The sequence below is a fragment of the Thalassophryne amazonica genome, chromosome 10 (genome assembly GCF_902500255.1).
Source record: "Thalassophryne amazonica chromosome 10, fThaAma1.1, whole genome shotgun sequence".
Classification (NCBI taxonomy): Eukaryota; Metazoa; Chordata; class Actinopteri; order Batrachoidiformes; family Batrachoididae; genus Thalassophryne; species Thalassophryne amazonica.
The window spans coordinates 67,023,091-67,047,754 of NC_047112.1; the positions used below are offsets into that span (position 1 = coordinate 67,023,091).

Here is a 24,664-nt window from a genome sequence, read left to right on the forward strand (position 1 = left end):
GTCAAGAGATAATGAGTGACAGCTGTCACCCCCGGCTGTGTCCGTGGCGGCAGCGCCCTCTCGTGCCTGAAGCCCGCACTTCAGGCAGGGCGCCCTCTGGTGGTGGGCCAGCAGTACCTCCTCTTCTGGCGGCCCACACAACAAATTGAAGCAAAATTTTCAGCTTGTAGCCTAAAATAACATTTTTGAAAGTATGTTGTTTGTGAGAAATATTTAAACCCAGGTATAGTTTTAAATTGAATATAAAATTATACTTTCGTTACACTCAGGTGGTTAACTTCTATCCTCTTTATAAGTGATGTGATTAGATACTGGATAATGGATAACCTATTGCACGGGCACTCGGGCAGCGATAATTGATATATTTACAACCTTCAGCTATGATGTGCTACCTCTAAATATTAATGTATGACAAAAATATTTGGCAGGCTTTCTTTTTTCCCAAAGCATCATAAAATGAAGGGGTGAGAGTAATGAATTTCCAACTTTTATTTTTTGAACCACCCTAGTTTACACATAACCAAGACGCGTTACGAATGTCATTTTTCTGTCATTCGTGACACATTCCTGACATTCTTAATGTGACTTAACGCATCTGAATAGGTTTCTTAATAGTGCGTGTTGGTGCGTGATATTCTTGATATTCGTGGAGCATGTTTTTGCCTGTCAAAAAATCTTCCACAAATGTCACACACCACCCTTATTTCGTCTCACATCGTGGAGGTCGCAACTGAGCGTATTGATCCGTCTTGATGAGTAATGATCCTTAATAGAACGTGACAGTGTTCGTAGTGGTTCCTGTGATGGTTCTTGGAGCCCAAACTGTCACGCGTTATTACGAAGTGACATGGAAACTGTCAAGTTTTGACACAACTTGTAACGTGGCGTCATATTTCACTGCGCGCCACGACGAATCAGTTTTCTGTCACGTGCGCTCCAAATGTCGTTCCTGCTGAAGCTCCTCAGGACGCTCCTGCAGGTGTTCCACCTGCTGTTGTAACCGATGAACGAGAGAACGAGTCTGAACCAGAGGAGCGAGAGGAGACTCACGTGCAGCCAGACATCTCTGCACCTCCTCCAGTCCGGCAGAGGAAGAAGCGTGCGCACAATTAAACCCTGCTGCACCGTGTTCAGTTTGATTGCTGACACCAAGTCAGCTAAAAGTCTAATTTCAGTGCTCTTCAGCGCGCTACTGCAGGTGTTCCACCTGCTGCATGTGCCTGATGTTTGGGAAAATGCGCGAGACGACAGCCGCATGAAGCCAAACATCTGGCTCTGTCCTCCTCCTCCTCAGTGCGTCACTCCATGGCACAGAGCCCAACTATGCATGCAGTCACAAAGTTCTTCTGAAAAACTGGAGCGTTCTGAATTCGGTTGGATGAATATTGGGGTGTGTGGAGACAATTCACCTCGTTCACAACGTGACAGAACTTAATGCGTTGTTACGCGCAATAGCACGCAACAACGCAGAACACTATTCTTGACCGTGCGTAATGGTTCCTGATAATTCTCCAGCAACACGTGCCATTAATCGTAACGCTTGGTAACAGGTTGCAGCAGTTCCTGAGGACACCTGACGCCTCTGCCCCGAATCATCACATTTGTGATCAGCGGCCAAGAATGTGTACTTCGTGGCATTCGTGACTTGTCATCATGTGTAAACGCAGCATTAGCGGAAGTTACAGCTAACCGCTTACTTTTAGTGCTGTCGGCTACTGATAAGCCAGTTTCGAGTTTAAGCACCGCTGAGGCTTCTGAGTAAAATCAAAAGTGGTGACAAACCCAAACACAAACAATGAGCTAGAGCTTTTGACTTACGTAATCATAGGGCTGTGAGCTCAGTCCCTCCTTCAAGCAGAAGTGAGGTCAGTCCTCCCTCAGCAGAAGAAAGCGGAGCGAGCCGGCTGCTGTTGGCCAAATGAAAAAAAAAAAGGTAATTTGCTTTCAACATGCCAAAAGACAGACAGTGTGGAGGAGACATGAAGCGCAACACACTTTTCACTTATGGTTTTACTCATAAACGACTAATTCCGGACGATTTGTCGATATTAACGGTAACTGTGTCATTTTTACATATGACATATCTTTTAAAGGCATGCGCAAAATTCTTAAGGTTTGAGCTTTAACAGACACATTTGCCTTTCAGCAAGTGTGAAATTCGCACTTGCCCCAAGAAATTTATTTTCATTAGCCCTTTCAATTTATACCCTTTCTATCTGTATTTGTACTTGCTCATTCGTTCTGCAGTTCCCATATAACAGTTTTGTTTTATTTTAGTTTAATGACAGTTTGTTTCAGACAATCCTTATTTTCAATTTGTTCATTTCTTCAGTGATTACCTCCAGCATTTCCTCCAGAACTATGCCAAGATAGAAAACTCCTGCATTCTAGTAAGGGCAAAATACTACTAGACGAGTGATTTTGAATAAGGAAAGTTGGGTTTGTTCTCACCAGAATGGGTGCTGCACTCACTACAGTTATTGTATTGAATAGACCCATATTGCATTTCAGAGCTTCTAGAATTCAAACATTTTGGGGGGGGGGATAATTTTGGGTTTCAGCTTTTTTTGTGTTTCACCACTTTCATCCTTGTAAATGTGTGTTTGTTAACATGTCATTTTTCTCATTTGTAAAAAAAAATCCATTTGCAAAGCTGAAAATTCTGTCAAGTGTAATTCACGACCAACATGGGCCACTATTCACACTTCCATCCAGTAGATGGCAGTGTTTGATGCATTTTTGACAGTGGGGGTTGATCAAAAGAGACATTTGAATTTTCCCATAATGTGTTTCGGCACGTTTGTCTATTAAAAGGTCAAACCTTCAGAAGTTAGCGCATTCCTTTAAAAGATATATCATATGTGTGATATTTTCTCTCTGTAAAAATGACACAGCAGGGGTGGTGGCCAAGTGGTTAATGCGCTTGGTTTCAGTTCAGAAGGCTCCGGGTACAAATCCCACCCCTGCCACATTTCTCCATGTAATGTGGACTTGCGTCAGGAAGGGCATCCGGCATAAAACCTGTACCAATTCAACATGCAGATCCACCTTGGATTTGCTGTGGCGACCCCGAGTGCAAACAAGGGAGCAGCCGAAGGGACTTACTTTACAAAAATGACACAGTTACCGTTAATATCGACAGACTGTCCGGAATTAGTTGTTTATGAGTAAAACCATAATTGAAAAGTGTGTGCGCTTCATGTCTCCTCCACACTGTCATTTGGCATGTTGAAAGTAAATTACTTTGCCCCCCCCCTTTTGGGCAATAGTAGCCGGCCTTCTTCACTCTCTTCTGCTGAGGGAGGACTGACCTCATAGCCGTTTGACTATTGCAAAACATGCAACAGGTAAGGCCTAAAATGTATGATTTTGACTGTTAAGTTTTATTCACTATGCCGGCAAAAAAAAAAAGTTAGCGGAGCTAAATTTAGCAGGAGCTAAGTGGGCCGCTGATGGTTTTCAAAATTAGCTGAAAAGCTAATCCGCTAACAAAAAAGTTATCTTAGCTAATTTGCGGTTAGCAGATTAGCGGAACTGTGACCACCACTGCATACAGACTATAAGTTATGAAAACCTAACTTGCAAGGGAGGTTCAAAGCTCTCACACCATCAGAGAAGACGTCAAAAGAAGAACAGTCTGAAAAAGAAAAATGAGATAAAAAGGACATTTCAAAGATGTAAAATAAGCTCACTCCACCTTTGTGGAGCATTGCAGTCTGTTGTGGGTTTTAGACCATCTTAATATGATGATACTTGCACAGTTAATCTGCCACTGTTTCTGCATTTAAATGCTTTTATTTGCTTTACACATTTCACTTTACTACCTGCAACAGCAGCCTGAACAGGATCCATCATTGTTAGAGCCATAATAGAAAATACTGAATAATAATTTAATTTGTACTGCATAATGTTTAGTTTTAATATTTGTAAATACTGCTGCTTATTTAGTAATGTTATTTTCTTAAGTTTATTATTGCTTAATTTTATTAAGATATGCATGACGTCACTCTTTGCTGAAGTAAAACTGAGTGATGAAGAAGGTCAGAGCGCAGCAGTCTTTGAACGAGACAAGACGTGACTACAATGGAGAAACTTTCAGTTTGATTTTACCCTTTTTTATTTCTGTAATGTGAACGATTTTCTTTAGTAAACAGTTTGAACTTTAACAGAAGTCTCGCATCATGGACTTAAGCTCAAAGAACTGGTCATAAAACAAGAATTGAAGAAACTACACCTACAATCATCATCAGAAAGTGAAACACTGACCGCCGTCTTTGTGTTTGTGATTGTAGAAGGACACCGGCAGTCCTTGTCCAACCGCCACTGGAACGTCTGCTCCTGGAGAACAGCACTGGGCTGTCCGGGTACAACACACACACACACACACACACACACACACACACACACACTTCAGTTGTAAATGAACTCAAAATACAGACAAGGGAACTAAAGAAAAATACTTTATTTTACCAGTAAGTTGAAGCTCTTCAGGGATAGAGTCCAAAACAATCAGATGACAGGAGGCAAGTACGTCTGTGACAGGAGGGAACACAACAAGAGCGAAGAAACACAATAATGGGCAACAACAAAGACCCAGAGCATGAAGAAAATAACCCAGCAAAGCAACAAAAGCAGTGAACAACTTAAATAGAGACACTGAGACAAGTAGACAAGTGACAAGTGGTGTGAATGAAATGTGGACCAGCTGTGACGGAGAACAGGCGAAAGGACACACCTACAAACAAACATTAGACAGGACAACAGACAAGGTGCAGACAGGGACCCACAACAAAATCTGTGTGAGTGTGAAAAGACAAACATGATATAACTACAAGATAACACTGTGAAATGAGAACTAAGGGAGCACTCAAAAAGTGGCTAAAGAATGTAACAACATTTAACAGCCAGGACACCAGACAGGTACAAGGGGTGGAACACAATACACAGACAGGTAATCACACACAGAGAGAATCACAAAGACACACATTCTCTCCCTCACACACACAGATAGATAATCGCACACACAGGCATCGACATTAATGCTTGTCCGATTGTCCGGGACAAGTGTAAAATGTGATCGGACAAGCAATATGCTCTAAATCGTTGTCCGACCGGACAAGTGGCATTTTTTTTGGTTTAAAACATTCACATTCTTTATTTTCATCGCTCGGAACCAAAATACCTGACCGCCGCCTTTTTGTTTTCTTATTTACATCACGTCTTGTCTCGCACCTCACAGAAAGCGTCTTCAGTTTTTCCCGCCAGTCTCCACGCAGCGGACAATCGGAAAACATGATAACAATGTATGTGCGAGACCACTGTATGGAGTGTGTGTTTGTAGTAGAAGCTGACATTTTTTGGGAACCCCACGGGTCACAGGATTCCCGTAGGATTCCCACGGGATGGGAATCAACTTTGCTATTTATCACGTGACTGGGACAATACGGGATTAAAAATTCACGGGAGCAGACGGGAGCGAGAACCAAGGTTTTAGGCAGCGAGCCGTCCTGCTGTCATTTGAGCAGTCAATTTTCGAAAAAAAAAGACGCCAAAAAAATAGCAGGCAGCTTTGCTTAAAGCCGTCTAAAATTAAGACTGGGTCCGATTGCTGCAGCCGTGTGTGTGTGTGTGTGTGTGTGTGTGTGTGTGTGCGTGCGAGTCGGCTGGCTGTGAGGCGGGGGGGAGGGACACGCTGAGCACAGAGTGAAAAACAACACAAACTAAACTGTGGCCCTGCCTTTATTTCTCTCTGGACCGTTCTGACGGTGTGTCCTGTTCACACCGTGTGCATGTGTCGGTGACAGTTGTACTGAAACTATGAGATGAAATAAATTGGTCAAAATTCCTTAAAATGAGAATATATGAATGAACAGAATAAAAATCACACACACGTGTGTTTAAAAAAAACCTGATGTGGAGAAGCTCTGTAGTGATGTTCAGAAGCAGAAATCACATAAAGCATCAGAGAACTCTGAACTTTCACAGGCTATTTTCCACAGATATTTATTTTAATGTAGTTGTTTTATGTTCAAGCACAAAACATGACCGAGGAGGAGAATTAAAGAGGAAATGAACTCTAGTCAGCATAAAAATACAAGCTGCTGATTTTTATTTTTCAAAATTATTAGGCTGCAGTTCTGAGTTTCATTTATTTCAAAGTAAGTTACTGCTTATTATTTTCAAAAATCATGAGTCAAATCAGTCTGCATTGTTGAGTTTTTCCTGCACGTTTGTGTATTTTTTCCTTCTTTATAAGAGTTTGTTTTTTGTTTTTTCTACTACGAAGTTTGAAAAAACAATAAAATTTTAACACTTTTCCTTATAGCAGTTCTTTAATTTCAGAAATGGAACAGAAACAACCACAAATAAAAAAAACGTAGTGACTGTATGTAAAATGAAGATAAAATTAAAATGTTGTTATATTCCCAGTTTCTCCACTCACACCCACAAAAGCCAAACATTCTTCCAAAGTTGTGTCTTGGTGGCTTCCCTCACTTGTCTTCTTCCTGCGTGGACATTTAGTTTTTGAGAACTGCCTACCTGACACAGATTTACCATAAAGTACCACACTGTTTGTATTTCTGAATGATTGATGTAAACAAAGTCTAAAAAATATACAGTGAGTTGGAAATGTTCATGTTTTCATCCTCTGACATTTCCCAAGAAAACTGGCTGTAAATATTATTAACTAATTCTTCCATTAACAACAAACTGCTCTGTCCCAACCTTTTTTTCCTTGGAAACTGCTGCAGGCCTCAAATGTAGGAATAGATATATAGTAACAAAAAAACAAAAAAACAAAAATAAAGCTGACCTCACAAAACATGAAATAAGTTGGTTTCATTCAGTCTGCAGTTACAGAAATACAACCCCTGGCAAAAATTATGGAATCACCGGCCTCAGAGGATGTTCAGTTGTTTAATTTTGTAGAAAAAAAGCAGATCACAGACATGACACAAAACTAAAGTCATTTCAAATGGCAACTTTCTGGCTTTAAGAAACATTATAAGAAATCAGGAAAAAAAATCGTGGCAGTCAGTAACGGTTACTTTTTTAGACCAAGCAGGGGAGCTGGGACATGCCTTTCAGTGCTTACCAGTCGAGTGAGTATCAGAGAAATTGTGGAGAGCTGGACATGTCCCAGCTTGTCCTTCTGGCACTCCGAAACGGAGGTGTTCTTTGTCTTTCTTGCCGTTGTGACAAAAACTCCTCGTTAAAAGTGGAATGTGCCGTTCATTTCCAAACTGGACACTATGTTTTATCCGGGACGTCATCTGGACGAGCACAGGAATTGTGAAAAGACGTGGACATCAGCACTTTATCGGCAAACTGAGACAGATGTGCGGAGGAATTCCGCGAGTCGCGGGTGCCGCGACGCGCAAAGCAACGCCGTGATGAAGCGTCACAGAACATGTTCTGGCATGTACAGGCTCGTCCACAATTTCTTGGATAATCACTCGACTGAAAAACCACCGACAGCTGTCTGAATGCCATCTCAAAGCCGTCCTGTGAGACCAAAACGGAGGTGGTTTTGTGTCGGTCCAGCAGCAAATCCATCATGACGCGCGAAGCGTCCGCTCGGCTTTCCATGACAAAATCTCTTGTTAAAAGTGAAATCTGCAGGAAAATAGTTGATGTCCAGCTCCTGTGATAACCAGAGAAATTGCACACAATGGTCACGGATCCACAGAGCGATCCGTTTAGAAATGAAATGGTCGCTTAGCCTGTCGATGGCAGCTGGAGCGCGGCACGCCCCACAGCTGCTGTGGGCCGTCCTTAAAGGGACAGTAACATCCCTTAATGTCTTTGAAGCCCATAAAATTTTCACCAAAAACCACCTGAATTTCTCGAATGGTGTCCACATGGATGTGCCTCACAGTTTCTAAAAAAAATTTGATCAAGCAAAGCGGCAGTCTCTCAGCCATTTCCCTGACAATGAAAATCCGCCGAGAGGGCTGGACCACTCTTTACTCAAAGCCTGCTCACAGGCAAATGATGCAACCGACAGGCGTGAAAAAAATCACGCATGCGCATGAAGGTTCAAGGTTAGCTCACGCAAGCACACGTGATTCAAATCCATATGTTTTTTTTTTTTGTTTTTTTTTAAATAAGGTCAGATACTTTTCTAATAGACCTCGTATCTACTCCCGTGTCATTCTCTAGTTCATAGCATCTTCTTGTGAGATGCTGTGGCGGGAAACATTAGATAACGAACATCGCATCGATTAACACACCTTTTGAAGAATATATTGAACAGAATATTTTTTCTAAAACCTCTGAAACTGAGCCAGATACCAGGGAAAGCGCCAGTCAAATGCAAAGCATCAACCCCTGCAAGTGTAGACGCTTCAAAGAAGAGGTATGAAGAGAAAGGAAGAGAGAAGAAGTTTGTGAGTAGCGGGACACAGGATTATCCGTGACTGGGTCACAAGGAAGAGGACAACACAATACGAGGTCTGTTAGAAAACTATCCGACCTTTTTATTTTTTTCAAAAACCTGATGGATTTGAATCACGTGTGCTTGCATGCGCCAACCTTGAACCTTCGTGCGCATGCGTGATGTGTTTTTTCACGCCTGTCGATTGCGTCATTTGCTGGTAAGCAGCCTTTGTGTGAGGATGGGTGGAGTCTCTCGTCGTTTTTTCTTTGCAAGGAAATGGCGGAACAACTGGAGCAGCGCCACATCAAAGTTTGCCAGAAACTGGGCAACAGCCAGGTGGAAACCATTCGGATTATTCAGACGGCTTTCGGTTACGATCCTCTGGGCATCACACAGATTAAGGAGCGGTACAACCGGTTTAAAGACGGCCGCACAACGGTGGAGAGCGAGCCGTGCTCCGGGCGGCCATCAACATGCTGAAATGACCAGATCATTTCCAAAGTGAACGCTGTGATGATGTGGGACCTGTTGTGTGATTATCCGAGAAATTGAGGAAGAGGTGGACATCAGCACTTTTTCGGCACATTCCGCTGTGACAGAAGATTTGGCCATGAAAAGAGTTGCAGCGAAATTCTTCGGCACGAAGCTGATGGCGCCAGGCCCGGCGCCAGAAAAAAAATATTAAGGGGCGATGAGTTTATCACAAAAAAAAAGTGCATACCGGAGGGTACCTGCCTCTGAGCGTGCTTAATGAATTGGGTGCGCTCCTAGAAAGCTCGTGTATTTAGGCTACATCGTTGTAAGAGACTGACTGAGAGTAAAGAGTGATGACAGTATTTTTTTAATTATTATTTGAACGTATAGACCCTCGGTCAAGTGATCTCCTGCATACCACAAAACCAAACCACCAGCTGATCTGAGAAACGACACGAGACAGTAGATTAACCCCACATACAGCCCTCCATCACAAGTGCAAACACAGCGCAGTTGGGCATGACAGTCACACAACGGGTCAAAGATAAACCTTTCATGTAGATATACAGTGGTCCCTCGTTTATCGCAGGAGTTAAGTTCTAAAATAGCCCACAATAGGTGAAATCCACGAAGTAGACAGCGTTATTTTTTACAGTTATTACAGACGTTTTAAGGCTGTAAAACCCCTCACTACACACTTTATACACTTTTCTCAAACAGGCATTAACATTTTCTCACTTTTCTCTCGTGTGTAAACACTCTCAAAGTTCAAACCTTAGTAGAAAAATAAGACCAACCTGTTTTCAGGCCCAAACATTTGTTTGAGAAATAAAAATAGAACGTTTTCCTATAAATAATTATGATGGCTTTTAGAACTAACAAATTTAATTTTAACGATCAACCTACGAGGTTGGACACGTAAGAAATTATTAATAGTGACTGACCAGTATTTCACAGTTCCTCTGATCGCACCTCTTCGTCCTGGCGCTGCACCACTGTTGCGCCTTTTTCCACTCACACCTCGCTGCAGGTGTCTTTTTCCGAGTGAAGAACACATTTATGGGTAGTTGTTGGCGCACTTTTTTCTTCTGGGTGAGAAGATTCTTATAAACAGACCCACAGACCACAATGCGCGTACTCTCCCTTCGCGGTGCCGCAACAGGTGTCCCGTCATCTCGACAGAACACCGGCCTGCTTGATGAGGACGCAGAGCACAATGCATTGTAAAAAAAAATAACTAAATAAATAAAAAACATGCAAAATTGGACTAAAAAAATCAGCGAAACTGAGAGGCGCTATATTTTCCAGTATTTCTTTTTCTTTCTTTTTTATTTTTATTTTTGATAACTCTCACATCCGAGGGGGCGAGGTTGATGACGTGAGGGGGCATCGTACCCAAACGCCCCCTTGTGGCGTCGGGTCCGGATGGCGCAGCAAAAGCGCCACCGTGTTGAAGCCTCACAGGACATGTTGTGACATGCTCACCTTGTCCACAATTTCTTGGATAGTCACACGATTGAAAAGCCACCGAAAGCCGTCTGAATCTTCCGAATGGTGGAAGAGCTGGGCATGTTACAACATGTCCTGTGAGGCTTCAACACGGTGGCGCTTTTGCGTCCCACATCATCACAGCGTTCACTTTGGAAATTATCTGGTCATTTCAGCATGTTGATGGCCGCCCGGAGCGCGGCGTGCTCTCCACCGTTGTGCGGCCATCTTTAAACCGGTTGTACCGCTCCTTAATCTGTGTGATGCCCATAGGATCGTAACCGAAAGCCGTCTGAATAATCCCAATGGTTTCCACCTGGCTGTCGCCCAGTTTCTGGCAAAATTTGATGCAGTCGCGCTGCTCCAGTTGTTCCGCCATTTCCTTGCAAAGAAAAAATGACGAGACTACACCCATCCTCACACAAAGGCTGCTTACCAGCAAATGATGCAACCGACAGGCGTGAAAAAAATTCCGCATGCGCACGAAGGTTCAAGGTTGGCTCATGCAAGCACATGTGATTCAAATCCATCAGGTTTTTGAAAAAAATAAAAAGGTCGGATACTTTTCTAACAGACCTCGTATACTGCCGTGTCTGTCGGGATTTTCCTTCAATTGCGGACCAGTAAGTCATTTTTGAATGTTGAAATAAAATAATTTGATTTGCTTTATAAAATACATACTGGAAAATGATCATGCATTGAACAGTGATGAATTCAGAAAACACACAGGAGAGAAGCAGATGCATATTGGCATTTACAAATTACTTTAATTTTTTCCCCAATTATGAACAATCGCAGGAGAGAAACATTATGAGCTATGTCTTGGTTAATGAATTAAAAGGCTAGAGGCTATGCATGCAATATGTAATAAAATTTATTTTTTGGAAATTTAATTTTACCACCCACACAGGAGAGTGACAGTATTAACTTTTTTATGAAGTGATATGTCACAGCAAAGTAGATGTGATAAATATTTAATCTGAATCTCAGTCCCAGAAAATGTTGAACTGTAATGATTTTTCTATTTCAGCTGCAATTCTTATGTTGGAATATTAAAGTTAAAGTACTTACAAACAAAAGAAGTATGAGCGGTTTTTATTAAGTGACAAGTCAGAGCAAAGTACGGTACATGTGATAAATATTTAATTTGAATCTCAGTCACGGGTTGTCCGGACAACCAACTTTTCCTATAGGACAAGTAAACTGTCAGGGTTAGTTGTCCTATGGACAAGTACACTAAAAAGCTTGATGTCGATGTCTGACACAGACAGACAGACACACCCACGCACAGTTATCATAGCAATGTTTTATGTTATGGCTACAAGAAGTGCATTTGGAGAAATCAGCAAATGTTACCTGTAAATTGAAGTGAAATGTGCTCACTGCTGCCCTCCTGGGGCCCCTGAAGGCACATCTCATTCCTCACCCCTTCTATGGGAGAAGAAGAATCAGAATCAGATTTATTGCCAAGTAAGTTCTGACGTACAAGGAATTTGATCTGGTCTCATTGGTGCATAAACAACAATGAAAAGAAAAGGAAAAGTCAAATGGTAAATGGACTGCATTTATGTAGCGCTTTTCCATCTGCATCAGACGCACAAAGCGCTTTACAAACAATGCCTCACATTCACCCCAGTGTGAGAGTGCTGACATACAAGGCACTCACTACACACCGGGAGCAACAAGGGGATTAAGGACCTTGCCCAAGGGCCCTTGGTATTTTTCCAGTCAGGCTGGGATTTGAACCGAGGAGCCTCTGGTCTCAAGTGCAACTTCCCGTAAAGGAAAAAATACTTCTGTAAGAAGTAAAGGAGTCAAATAGACAAATAAACAAATAGGTAAAACTATGTTCACTGTCAAATAAATATAACATAGTTGAATGGGGCTGTGCAAAGGCATGCAGATGTACAGCACCTTTCAGTGCAGGGATGATCAATCTCTACTTTGTGGGATGTGGAGGGGAAGGGTAAATGGGGGTCTCTGGCATTATTTATTAGTCTATCTGTGGACATAAAGAAGCTGTTTTTGTATCTTTGATGGATCTCAGCCATCTGCCAGAGAGGAGGGTGACCAAAAGTTTGCTTTATATTTTTGTTGAGTGTATATAAATGCAACACTTTTGGTTTTGCTCCCATTTTGTATGAGATGAACTCAAAGATCTAAAACTTTTTCCACATACACAATATCACCATTTCCCTCAAATATCGTTCACAAACCAGCTAAATCTGTGATAGTGAGCACTTCTCCTTTGCTGAGATAATCCATCCCACCTCACAGGTGTGCCATATCAAGATGCTGATTAGACACCATGATTAGTGCACAGGTGTGCCTTAGACTGCCCACAATAAAAGGCCACTCTGAAAGGTGCAGTTTTGTTTTATTGGGGGGGATACCAGTCAGTATCTGGTGTGACCACCATTTGCCTCATGCAGTGCAACACATCTCCTTCGCATAGAGTTGATCAGGTTGTCAATTGTGGCCTGTGGAATGTTGGTCCACTCCTCTTCAATGGCTGTGCAAAGTTGCTGGATATTGGCAGGAACTAGTACACGCTGTCGTATACGCTGGTCCAGAGCATCCCAAACATGCTCAATGGGTGACATGTCCAGTGAATATGCCGGCCATGCAAGAACTGGGGCATTTTCAGCTTCCAAGAATTGTGTACAGATCCTTGCAACATGGGGCCGTGCATTATCCTGCTGCAACATGAGGTGATGTTCTTGGATGTATGGCACAACAATGGGCCTCAGGATCTCGTCACGGTATCTCTGTGCATTCAAAATGCCATCAATAAAATGCACCTGTGTTCTTCATCCATAACAGACGCCTGCCCATACCATAACCCCACCGCCACCATGGGCCACTCGATCCACAACATTGACATCAGAAAACCGCTCACCCACACGACGCCACACACGCTGTCTGCCATCTGCCCTGGACAGTGTGAACCGGGATTCATCTGTGAAGAGAACACCTCTCTAACATGCCAAACGCCAGTGAATGTGAGCATTTCCCCCCCAGGTCGGTTACGACGACGAACTGTAGTCAGGTGGAGATCCCGATGAGGACGACGAGCATGCAGATGACCTTCCCTGAGACGGTTTCTGACAGTTTGTGCAGAAATTCTTTGGTTATGCAAACCGATTGTTTCAGCAGTTGTCCGAGTGGCTGGTCTCAGACGATCTTGGAGGTGAACATGCTGGATGTGGAGGTCCTGGGCTGGTGTGGTTACACGTGGTCTGCGCTTGTGAGGCTGGTTGGATGTACTGCCAAATTCTCTGAAACGCCTTTGGAGTCGGCTTATGGTAGAGAAATGAACATTCAATACACGTGCAACAGCTCTGGTTGACATTCCTGCTGTCAGCATGCCAATTGCACGCTCCCTCAAATCTTGCAACATCTGTGGCATTGTGCTGTGTGATAAAACTGCACCTTTCAGAGTGGCCTTTTATTGTGGGCAGTCTAAGGCACACCTGTGCACTAATCATGGTGTCTAATCAACATCTTGATATGGCACACCTGTGAGGTGGGATGGACTATCTCAGCAAAGGAGAAGTGGTCACTATCACAGATTTAGACTGGTTTGTGAACAATATTTGAGGGAAATGGTGATATTGTGTATGTGGAAAAAGTTTTAGATCTTTGAGTTCATCTCATACAAAATGGGAGCAAAACCAAAAGTGTTGCGTTTATATTTTTGTTGAGTGTATATATTCGCTTTGAGTTGACTCTCTTACGCCACGTTCACACTGCACGCGACACGATGCCACAAATTCGCTTCCTTCGCCTGCCAATGGACGCACCACCATTGCCTGGTGTGTCGCTCTGCTTGGGCGGAAACTTTCACTGCGAAAATTCACCTGCGTCATCAAATAGGAGGAGCTTCCATTCCGCTCGCCGTCGAGTCAACATGGTGGACCTTGATCACACGGAGTGAGTTGCTCTGCTGTATTTGTTGTGGAAAGCCGACAAACGTCGCCAGCGGCACCGTTGTTGGGTTCACAATACCCTCATAAGACGTTCCCAATTTGGGGAGTTTCATCATTTGCTGCAGGAGCTGCGTCTGGATGACGGCCGCTTTCAGCAGTACTTCTGCCTCTCCAGGACCAAGTTTGAGGACCTCCTGTCCCGTTCGCACACGCACATACGAACAAAAAAAAAAAAAAAAACGGGCTGCCGCTGCGGTTCCTCGCTCTCCCCTCAAACTCTGTCATCATTGTATGTGTGTAGTTAATACAATGATCTTCACGGATGATTCGTTTGCGCACACATGTAAACAAAGAAAAAAAACTGGCTGCCCCTGCAGTTCCTCACTCTCTCACCCCTCAAACTCTCATCATTGTGTTAAAAACCAGTCACCATTTGTTTTATCATACATCTGTGTAGTTAATAAAATGATCTTCATGGAGCATTCATTCGCGCGCGCACGTGAAAAAAAAAAAAACTAGCTGCTGCTGTGGTGTTGCTCGCTCTCCCCTCAAACTCTCATCGTTGTGTTATAAACCAGTCACCATTTGTTTTATCATATATCTGTATAGTTAATAAAATCATCTTCATGGACGATTCATTCTCGCGTGCACATGAAAAAAAAAACTAGCTGCTGCTGTGCTGCTGCTCGCTCTCCTCTCAAACTCTGTCATCATTGTGTTATAAACCAGTCACCATTTGTTTAATCATACATCTGGGCAGTTATTAAAATGATCTTCACGGACGATTTGTTTGCGCACGCACATGTAAACAAAGAAAAAACTGGCTGCCCCTGCAGTTCCTCATTCTCTCTCCCCTCAAACTCTCATCATTGTGTTATAAACCAGTCACCATTTGTTTTATCATACATCTGTGTAGTTAATAAAATTATCTTCACAGATGATTCGTTTGCGTGCACGTGAAAAAAAAAAACTAGCTGCTGCTGCTGCTGCTGCTGCTGCTGCGGTGCTGTTCGCTCTCCCCTCAAACTCTGTCATAAGTCCTGCTCACAGGCTGGGTGCCAGACACAGGACATGTCCACATCAAGTATAAGCTCCAGATATCTTCACATCACTACATATCCAGTCCCTGATTGGTCATAGTGGCGCGACAAGACGAAAAAGTTTAGATTTTTCAACTTGGGGAGGAGGGCGACGCGATATCGCGCCACAAACGTGCCAATTGCTCACAATCACTTAATTTGCATCCATCGTGTCGTGTTGCGTGGCTTGAACTTTTATGGCGCCACAATGCGTCCTTCCATAGGGATTACATGGCAACCTGTTGCCGCCGTCGTTCGCGTTGCGTGCGGTGTGAATGCGGCTTTAGAGGGAGCTCAGGTGGGCTGGCACTTCAATGGACAGGCCTCTACAAATAATTTATGGACATTATGGATGTATTAGGATTCCTTTTACGGCACAAGATTGCCTGGAATACTTTGAAAAGAAAATAGAAGACATTAGGTTAAACATATCCCAGCATGCCTTAACCCAGCCACTACACCCTGCTATTGAGGGGGCTGCCATTACTGAGGTATTACCTAGATTTACAGAATTTGATAGTATCTCACTAGGCGTGCTGACGAAACTTGTAACGTCTACTATAAGCACAACCTGCTTAATTGACCCCGATACCAACAAAACTGTTTAAGGACCTGTGGCCCACTCTTGGGCTGACTGTGCTGGAAATTATTAATCTCTCATTAACTTCTGGATCTGTTCCTAAATGTTTCAAATCTGCAGTGATTAACCCCTTCTAAGGCTGTATATCCCATCGATGGGAAATTTCACTTTTTATTTGTGAGATACTGACAAGCCAAAATGAGGTGGGTGGTAGGGGGTTAAACCATTACTTAAGAACTCTAATCTTGACCCCTGAAAAATTATAGGCCAATATCAAATTTATCATTTTGCTCTACAATTCTGGAAAAAGTGGTTTACAGCGGCTCATGGACCACCTTACTGAAAATAATCTTTTTGAGCCACTGCAGTCTGCTTTTAGAAAATATCATTCCACAGAGGCATCTCTCACTAAAGTAGTGAATGAGCTTCTGCTTGCAATGGATTCAGACACCACTATGGTTCTGGTGCTGTTAGAGCTCAGTGCTGTGTTTGATACCGTGGATCATCATATTCTACTTGATAGGCTGGAGAATCATTTTGGGATTACTGGAAGTGCCCTTGCATTGTTGACGTCATACTTGACCAGTTGTTCACACTGTATTTTGTGCAGTAACACTACCTCTAACCTTAGTGACATGAAATTTGGGATTCCACAGGGGTCCGTCTTAGGCTCCCTGCATTTCTCCCTTGAGCACATATTGCGGCGTTTTGGGATTACCTTTCACTGCTGTGCTGATGATACTCAGTTATACATGCCGATAACTGATGGTAATCTCATCCACATAAAATCCTTAGATGATTGCCTTGCATCAGTGAAAAGCTGGATGTCAAGCAATTTCTTACTTTTAAACTCGGACAAGACTAAAATGATGGTTCTTGGTCCAGTGAGACATCAGCATCAATTTGACCAGTTAACGCTTGGCCTAGGCTCGTGTGTCATACATCACACTGACAAAGTGAGGAACCTTGGGGTAATTTTTGATCCTACGTTGTCCTTTGACCTCCACATTAGAGATATTACGAGGACTGCTTTCTTCCACCTGCGAAATATAGCGAAGATTTGTCCCATCCTGTCCATGGCTGATGCTGAAACCCTGATCTATGCGTTTGTCTCTTCTAGATTGGACTACTGCAATGTTCTATTTTCTGGAATGCCGCAATCCAGCATTAGGGGGCTCCAGTTGTTTCAGAATGCTCCTGCCAGACTCTTGACAGGAAGCAGAAAGTTTGACCATATTGTACCCATTTTGGCGGCTCTTCACTGGCTTCCTGTCCCTCTGGGGTTGGATTTTAACTGACCTAGGTTTAATTGTGGCTTAGCTGACCTAATTAAACCCTGTGTACCGGCCTGGACTCTGCATTCTCAGGGTGCAGGACTACTTTGTGTCCCTAGGGTGAATAATAAGAAGTCTCCAAGTCACAGAGCTTTCTCTTATTGTGCCTCTGCTCTGTGGAATGATCTCCCTGCATCAGTAAAACAGTCAGATTCTGTAGAGACTTTCAAGTCCAGACTTAAGATGCAGTTATTTTCCCTTTCGTATGGCTAGCATACTGGCATAGTATGGTGCTGTGCTTCCTTCCCTTTTAAATTCATTTTATTAGGAAACGGAGCAGGCTGCAGCCTCAACTTTATCTAAATTCTGGGTCTGTTGGTGAAGCTTAGGGCTAGTGGCTGGCGATCACCTTAGTATTTTCTCTCCTTTCTTTTTGGTTTACTGCTGATGAATTATACCTTAGGTGTAGTTTTTCTGGCTGACTGATGCTGCTCTTGTTCTCTGTGTCCAAGGTATGGATAGCGGGATGGCTACTGAAGACAGGGTGCCAGACTGACAGACTGCACACTGAAGTCTTCGTTTGGAATGGACATTGATGTGCGAACATTCCCACTGACAGCATGAGGACTGCTTGATGACCCCTGCCTGTGGCATAACTGCCTGCATGGACTTCTCATCAAAGACATATTCTTTTGTTATTATGTCATGTTGTTTTGATTTCCTGTTTCCTGTTTATTCAACATTGTAAAAATTTGTTAAAATCCTTTGAGTCTGGTCTGCTCAAGGTTTCTTCCTCAATATCATTAGAGTTTTTCCTTACCAGTGTCACCTGTGTGCTTGCTCTAGGGCTTGGTAAGGTTAAACCTTACTTGTGTGAGGCACTGTGAAGCAGCTTTGTTGTGATTTGGCGCTATATTAATTAAATAAATAGAAAATAAAGAGAAATCCTGGAAGTAAAGGAGGTCCTATGGAAGTTTTCATAGAAATGACCTGGATGGGAAAACCAGGCTGTCCTTATTTCCTTTCCAAACCAAACAGCTGATCTCATGTCTCATATCCTCAGAGTCCAGTCCAGTACTGATTGTCTTCTCCTGCTTGCAGCCTGAGGAGAAGAGCAAGTTTGACGGGATCTTTGAAAGCTTGGCTCCAGTAAATGGACTGCTGTCAGGAGACAAGGTCAAACCAGTCCTCATCAACTCCAAGCTCCCTCTGGACATCCTTGGCAAGGTACGTCCCCCCACTTCTTGAACTGGCTCCAGTTTGGTCGAGTTTAAAATGCACATATTTCTGCTTTCTTGTTGGACTGGACTTAAAATGCAGCACTTGCAATTCAGATTTTGCTCCAAATGAATGCATATTCTGAAGAGTGTTGATTTACAGTGAAATCTTCAAGTCCACAGTCTGGTCCATAAGTATTGTGCCTCTCTTCACAATAACTGAGTTAAAACCAGACAGTCCAGATTTTCTCACAGCGTTGACTTTCAGCTTGAATTCTGAAATGTTACATTAAACATTTGGGAATTACACATTTTTATTCACTGTCCATCTGTTTTCAGGTGCCTTAAGTAACGGGACAAACTATGAGGAGTATTAATTCATAAAAATCATGACTTCTTGGACTTGGTAATATGAAAATAATAATATTGGGTGTATGGTGAATGCTGCACATAGCTTCAGAATATCTGTCCAGGAAGTGTTATGTCAAATGAGAACAGCAGAGGACCTGAAACACAACTCTGGGGTACCCCACATTCTCCTGCAGAGGGCATGTTACCATATTATTTATTGGCTAAACATGTCAACCAAGAGAGAATCCAACAACAGATTCCTCAGTAGGTTTCAAGTCTATTGAGTTATATTAAGGATAGATTATTATGATTATTATATTTTAGTAGAAAAGCTGCACTGAGACTTAGTGGTCCGACAGTTGTTTTTGTCTGTGTCAGAGGTGTCAATCAGATCGTTCGCAGCATCAGAAAATAAATAATCAGTCTCGAGCTGTGAAGAGAAAAAATGCTCTGGATGACGGGCAGGTGTAGTGTAGCAGTGTGCGATAAATGTTCTACACGATATCGCGATTGATGTTTTAATGATGTTTCATATGACTGTGATGTTGCCAGATTGGGCGGCTTTGAAATTTATTTTGTGGGCTGAAGGTGGCTTTGATCAGCCTTTGGACTTGAAATAATCAGCTCTATCTGGCAACATAGCCCCGGAGCAGACATTCACAGTCACATGACCTCCCATTAGCAGTCTCGCACTCGACTGTGACAATTTAGTTTCTCAGTGGGGGTCAACCTCTCTGGAGAGTGTGTGCATGTATGTGTGTGTGTATGTGTGTGTGTGTGCGCGCGCGCGCGTGTATGTATATGTGTGTGAATGCGTGTATATATGTGTGCGTGTGTGTGTGTGTGTGTGTATATACATGTGTATGTACTCGTGTGCGTGTGTGGGGGGGGCAGTTCGAGCTGAGCTCGCTATGGTCTGTAACATGTTGAAGAACCTGCTCAACAAAAACAGTCAACTTTATTTTGTCCACTGTCTCTGTCCACGTCATTACCAACTGTCTCTGTGCACGTCATTACCGACTGTCTCTGTGCACGTCATTACCGACTGTCTCTGTCCACGTCGTTCCCGACTGTATCTGTCCACGTCATTAGACTCTGTCTGTCCGCTTCATTATTAACTGTCTCTGTCTGCATCATTGCCGACGGTCTCTGTCTGCGTCATTGCCGACTGCGTCTATCTGCGTCATTGCCGATGGTCTCTGTCCGCGTCATTACCGACAGTCTCTGTCCACGGCATTGCCCAGCAACAAATAACGTAGATGAGGAAACTTTTACAAAGACATTTGAAGAATATCATCATAGTCAGAGCCACAAAACATCTGGAGATGTTTTGTCCATGTGGCCCACTCCAAGTATGGTTGTAAATGACCATGTAATCGTAACATCCATGAATTATTGATTGATTGATCATTGACGCTTTTTTCTTTTCCGCTGCCAGGTTTGGGACCTGAGTGACATCGATAAAGATGGCCATCTGGACAAAGAAGAATTTGCCGTGGTGAGTGAGTCACATCATGAACGTCCTTGTGGACAGACGTGTCCTGCATGTCTCAGTGCAGTTTTCCTTGTTGGACTTCGGGGCTCAGCTGTCCGGACACATGGCTCACGGAGCGACTGGTCCAGACGAGTTCTTATTTGACACAAATTATTCATCAGCACTGAGCAAACAATCAAGACGTCTGTCTGAAAAGGAGAGACAGAGAGAGACTGTGAAAGACAGCGAGAGAGAGAGATGGAGAGAGAGAGAGAGAGAGAGAGAGACTGCGAAAGACAGAGAGAGAGAGATGGAGAGAGAGAGAGTATTTGAATTTTAAAACACAGCTTTATTCACAACAGTTAAGTTATATCACTTCCATCATAATTTTTTTTTTTATGTCAGCGTCCACCAACATGGACACCGCCGACAGGCATCAGAAATGGAGCACCAAACTCCCATTTTGCACTGATGAGAGAATGTTATTTATGCACCATGTGTCCCTGGACGTGTCCACGTTATCATTCAGAACATAAAACTGGAAGTCCACTCTGATCTGGGCTGCCAAGAGTGCCTTCAGCATAAACATGAGAGACAGGACAACCCCCTGCTCCTCCTGCCACGCCCCCACAGCAGGCGAGACCGTCAGAGAGGGGAACACGTCCTCACATTCATCATCCCACTGTTCAGACAGAGTACGGTTCTCAGCAAACGCTCTGTGGGGCCTTGGCAGGGAAGTACAAACCTCTTCCACCACGCTGAGCAGCATCCTGGAGGACCGAACTCCTGCCGACTCCGCCAACCTCACAACAGACGCGCGCTGTAGATGGCCCAATTTGGTGCACCCCGCCTCCCTCAGGCAGGACTGCAGAGTGGCAGAGGACAATCAGGGAGCACTAACAAAGTCATTGAAGAAAAGAAGCTCCTCAAACAGCCACATCCCAGGTGTGCCTACGTTGTCCCTGTTCACAGTGAGGACCTGCCATGCCTGGAGAACTGACCGGTAAAAACCAGAGGTACGCGTCCCGATGACGTCCCACCGATGTAGGAGAAACAGATGTTTGTCATACCCAGTGGTGGGCACAGATAACCAAACAATTAACTTCGATAACAGATAATCAGATAACTGAAAAGTTATCTTCGATAAAGATAAAATGATAAACCACCCAAAAATGTATCGGAAGTTACAGATAACCGATAACCGATAAATTCCAGTATTGTCTCCAGTATAATTGCAACTATTAAGCTGATTTTGACAGCTTAATAGTTTAACACCACAATCGCTTTTGGAAGCATCAAAAGTGACAACAGACCCAAACAATGAGTCAGCACTTTTATCTTTCAGCGTCCTGCCCCCTGCTGGCAGCTCCAGTTTACTACATGGCTTCCAGCACAGACGCCACTGAAAGAAGCCAGAAAGCTCAACTCTGCCCAATCACTGCGCTGCCATCAGGCCGAAGTCTTGGAAAATAAAGCCCTGCTGACTTATGGTTTGGTGTATAAATAAAATTAATACTGATAGAATAACTCCATTAATGTCAATTCTGTCATTTAGGCAAAGTTAAGGTATAACATATATCTTTTAATGTTGAATAATGCACTAATTCTAAAGTTTTGTAACAAACACAGACAGATGGCATTCTGGGTAAAATGTGCCTCCGCTACACTGATTGGTTGATTAATTTTATGTAAACCAACACATTAATGTGAGGTGGGTCATGTATTGGTGTTTACAGATAAATGTGCTTTTGAAAATATGCCATTTTTTATTTGTAAAAAAAAAAACAGCCATTTTCAAAAAATAAAAATAAAAAAAGCCAAGTTGTAATTAGATAACCGTCTGATATAACCGGTGTCAAATAGAACACTGCCAACTACTGGTGCCAGTGCGTGTTTTGGCCCTTTTTCAGCTGATTTTTCATTCGTGTGAGAATTTTTTGGATCACACCGAGTTTCAGGTTAATCGCGCATCCTGCATCGTTTAGTATACATGGAGTAACGAGCTGCTTTTAACATCTCATGACCACCTCCTGATCGCCAATCATATGGTCAGATGAAAATCAAACCTGTTTGATATTCTTGTGCCTGTGCAAACACTGCAGACCTGTCTTGTAATGTTTTTTTTTTTTACTTTGATGTCTCCCATCGAGAGTTTTTGTAACTTAAGTTTGAAAAAAAGCATCTGTTTATGTTTTGCTTCTGGAAACACAAGTCCAGCGTGTGGTTTTTGAACGTACGTGTGTGAGAACATAAATCGGGAGCTCTGAACGTTTACACTGTGTGGTTCTGTGGTACAGTGTCTGCCCAGCCTGAGTCTGAGCACTGCCATGAACACTACTGGCCAGTAGATGGCAGTAGAGACCTTGAAAACGTGCCAAAACAAAATTCCAGATAATCTGTGTTGCTACTTGCTACATTTAAGATGCGTGGAATTTAATAAAAGCAAACACAAAAATAGCGTCTATAAACCCAGAGAATATATTCACGAGAGTTTTAGGCACTAGAGTTTAATGCTGTTGTCCTGATCAGAATGTCTCAAATGCATTCTCCTGTCGTGAACGTACTGAGATTACTGTACTGGGATTACCCAATCCTACCCATAATGCACTGCTGAGCACAGCATGCCCACACTAAAACCTTAAAAATTTGCGCATTACTTTAAAACTAAAACATATATCTGATATTTTCACTTTATAAAACTTCAGAAGTGACATTAATTTAAATTACTTGTCTGAAATAAGTTTGGTTAAAATTTGAACCATAAGTTAAAAATGTATGCCTCTAGATGACTTGGGTGATATTGGCCCTGTATCAGTATGGTGTTAAAAGAAATGCGTTTTTTTGTGACCAGTTCTCTTTTGACTGCAGAGGATAGAGCAGTTTCTTCTAGAACCAGCTCTCCTTCGTTTTTAGAGGGTAGAACTACACGTCTGTTCACCTTTGTTTACCATGTTAACGGTCTAAAAGTTATCGGACAAAAATTTATCGGAAGATAATTAGTCCGATAATGGTTTTCAAAGTTATCTGAAAAGATAATCAGATAATGAAAACTTTATCTTCGATAATTATCGGTTATTGGATTATCGGAAGTGTGCCCACCACTGGTCATACCCAAGACCTGCCTCCTTCCTACCCCTCCAGAAACCCCAAAAAGATTCAAATAAAACACAAAAAGCCCTGTCATGCAAAAGTTTGGTGTTGAACTTCCAGTAAGTGTGAGTGGACTATTTCTGTGGTGATGAGATGATGATCTAAAAAACCAACTGGCTGAATGAAACTCCTGCGTAATCTGTTCCTGAAAGAGTGTGACATATAAATCCAGTCAAGCCTGGCTGCGGACACCACCCCATCTGAAACCCGAACCCATGTGTACTGTCTGTCCTGTGGGTGTGTGACTCTCCAGGTGTCCAATAAATCCACCTCATGTAAAAAAAAAAAAAAAAAACAGCCAGAGAAGAAACCGACTGCAAATGTGGCTCCTCACCAACCCGATCCAGTGACATATCTACAGTGCAGTTGAAGTGCCCCCCCCCAACACCAAACAGTCACCAGGATCCTGTTGAACTAAAATGTCCCTCATGTGTTTGAATAACCCCACCCGCTCCGAGCCCTCATTGTGTGCGTGAATATTTGTAAACACCATAGGCCACCCCTCGACCTGAACCCTGACCAACAGAACCTTACCCTGCACAATCTCAGTGGTTAAGTCGAGGAGCCAACAAGCTCCCTCAACACTTTAACAGATTTAACAAATTTCTCTGTATCAGGAAAATAATCCGCAACTTTCACGGATTAACCAAAAGAATCTTCCAGGAAGCTGTTGATGTCCTGCAGCGTGTAAAGATCACTGCTCTGATAGAAGGAACCGGTGGTGAACAATTTCCAGGGCTTCTCTGAAGTGTGGCGGGATCCCTCGCCGTACCTCCCGTCCCATAAAAAATCCACCAGCTTTCTCTGTACGTATATTCGTTCCAGAGGCTGCAGGACAGTGAAACAATGCCACAAACAGGAGGCAGCCAGGGTGTTGACCACCAGCGTCCTTCCCCTGTAAGACAGCTCTGGCTGGAGCTGGGGACAGAGACAGAGAGAGGGAGAGACAGAGAGAGAGAGAGAGAGAGAGACAACCAAAGACAGAGAGAGAGAGAGAGAGAGATGGAGAGAGAGAGACAGCGATAGAGAGAGAATGCGTGAAAGACAGAGAGAGAGATGGAGAGAGAGAGACAGCGATAGAGAGAGAATGCGTGAAAGACAGAGAGAGAGATGGAGAGAGAGACAGCGATAGAGAGAGAATGCGTGAAAGACAGAGAGAGAGAGAGAGATGGAGAGAGAGAGACAGCGATAGAGAGAGAATGCGTGAAAGACAGAGAGAGAGATGGAGAGAGAGAGACAGCGATAGAGAGAGAATGCGTGAAAGACAG

General features: G+C 43.1%; 1 protein-coding gene across 5 annotated transcripts in view; it reads left to right on the top strand.

Moving 5' to 3' along the window:
* Positions 1-24,664, top strand: part of eps15l1a (epidermal growth factor receptor pathway substrate 15-like 1a) — a 260,935-nt gene that overhangs the window by 53,537 nt on the left and 182,734 nt on the right. For all 5 annotated transcript variants that reach the window (XM_034180180.1, XM_034180179.1, XM_034180181.1 and 2 more), the window contains exons 6-8: positions 4,293-4,364; positions 18,306-18,431; positions 20,211-20,270. In XM_034180180.1, the coding sequence (XP_034036071.1) occupies positions 4,293-4,364; positions 18,306-18,431; positions 20,211-20,270 (258 nt within the window). The remainder of the gene's footprint in view (positions 1-4,292; positions 4,365-18,305; positions 18,432-20,210; positions 20,271-24,664) is intronic.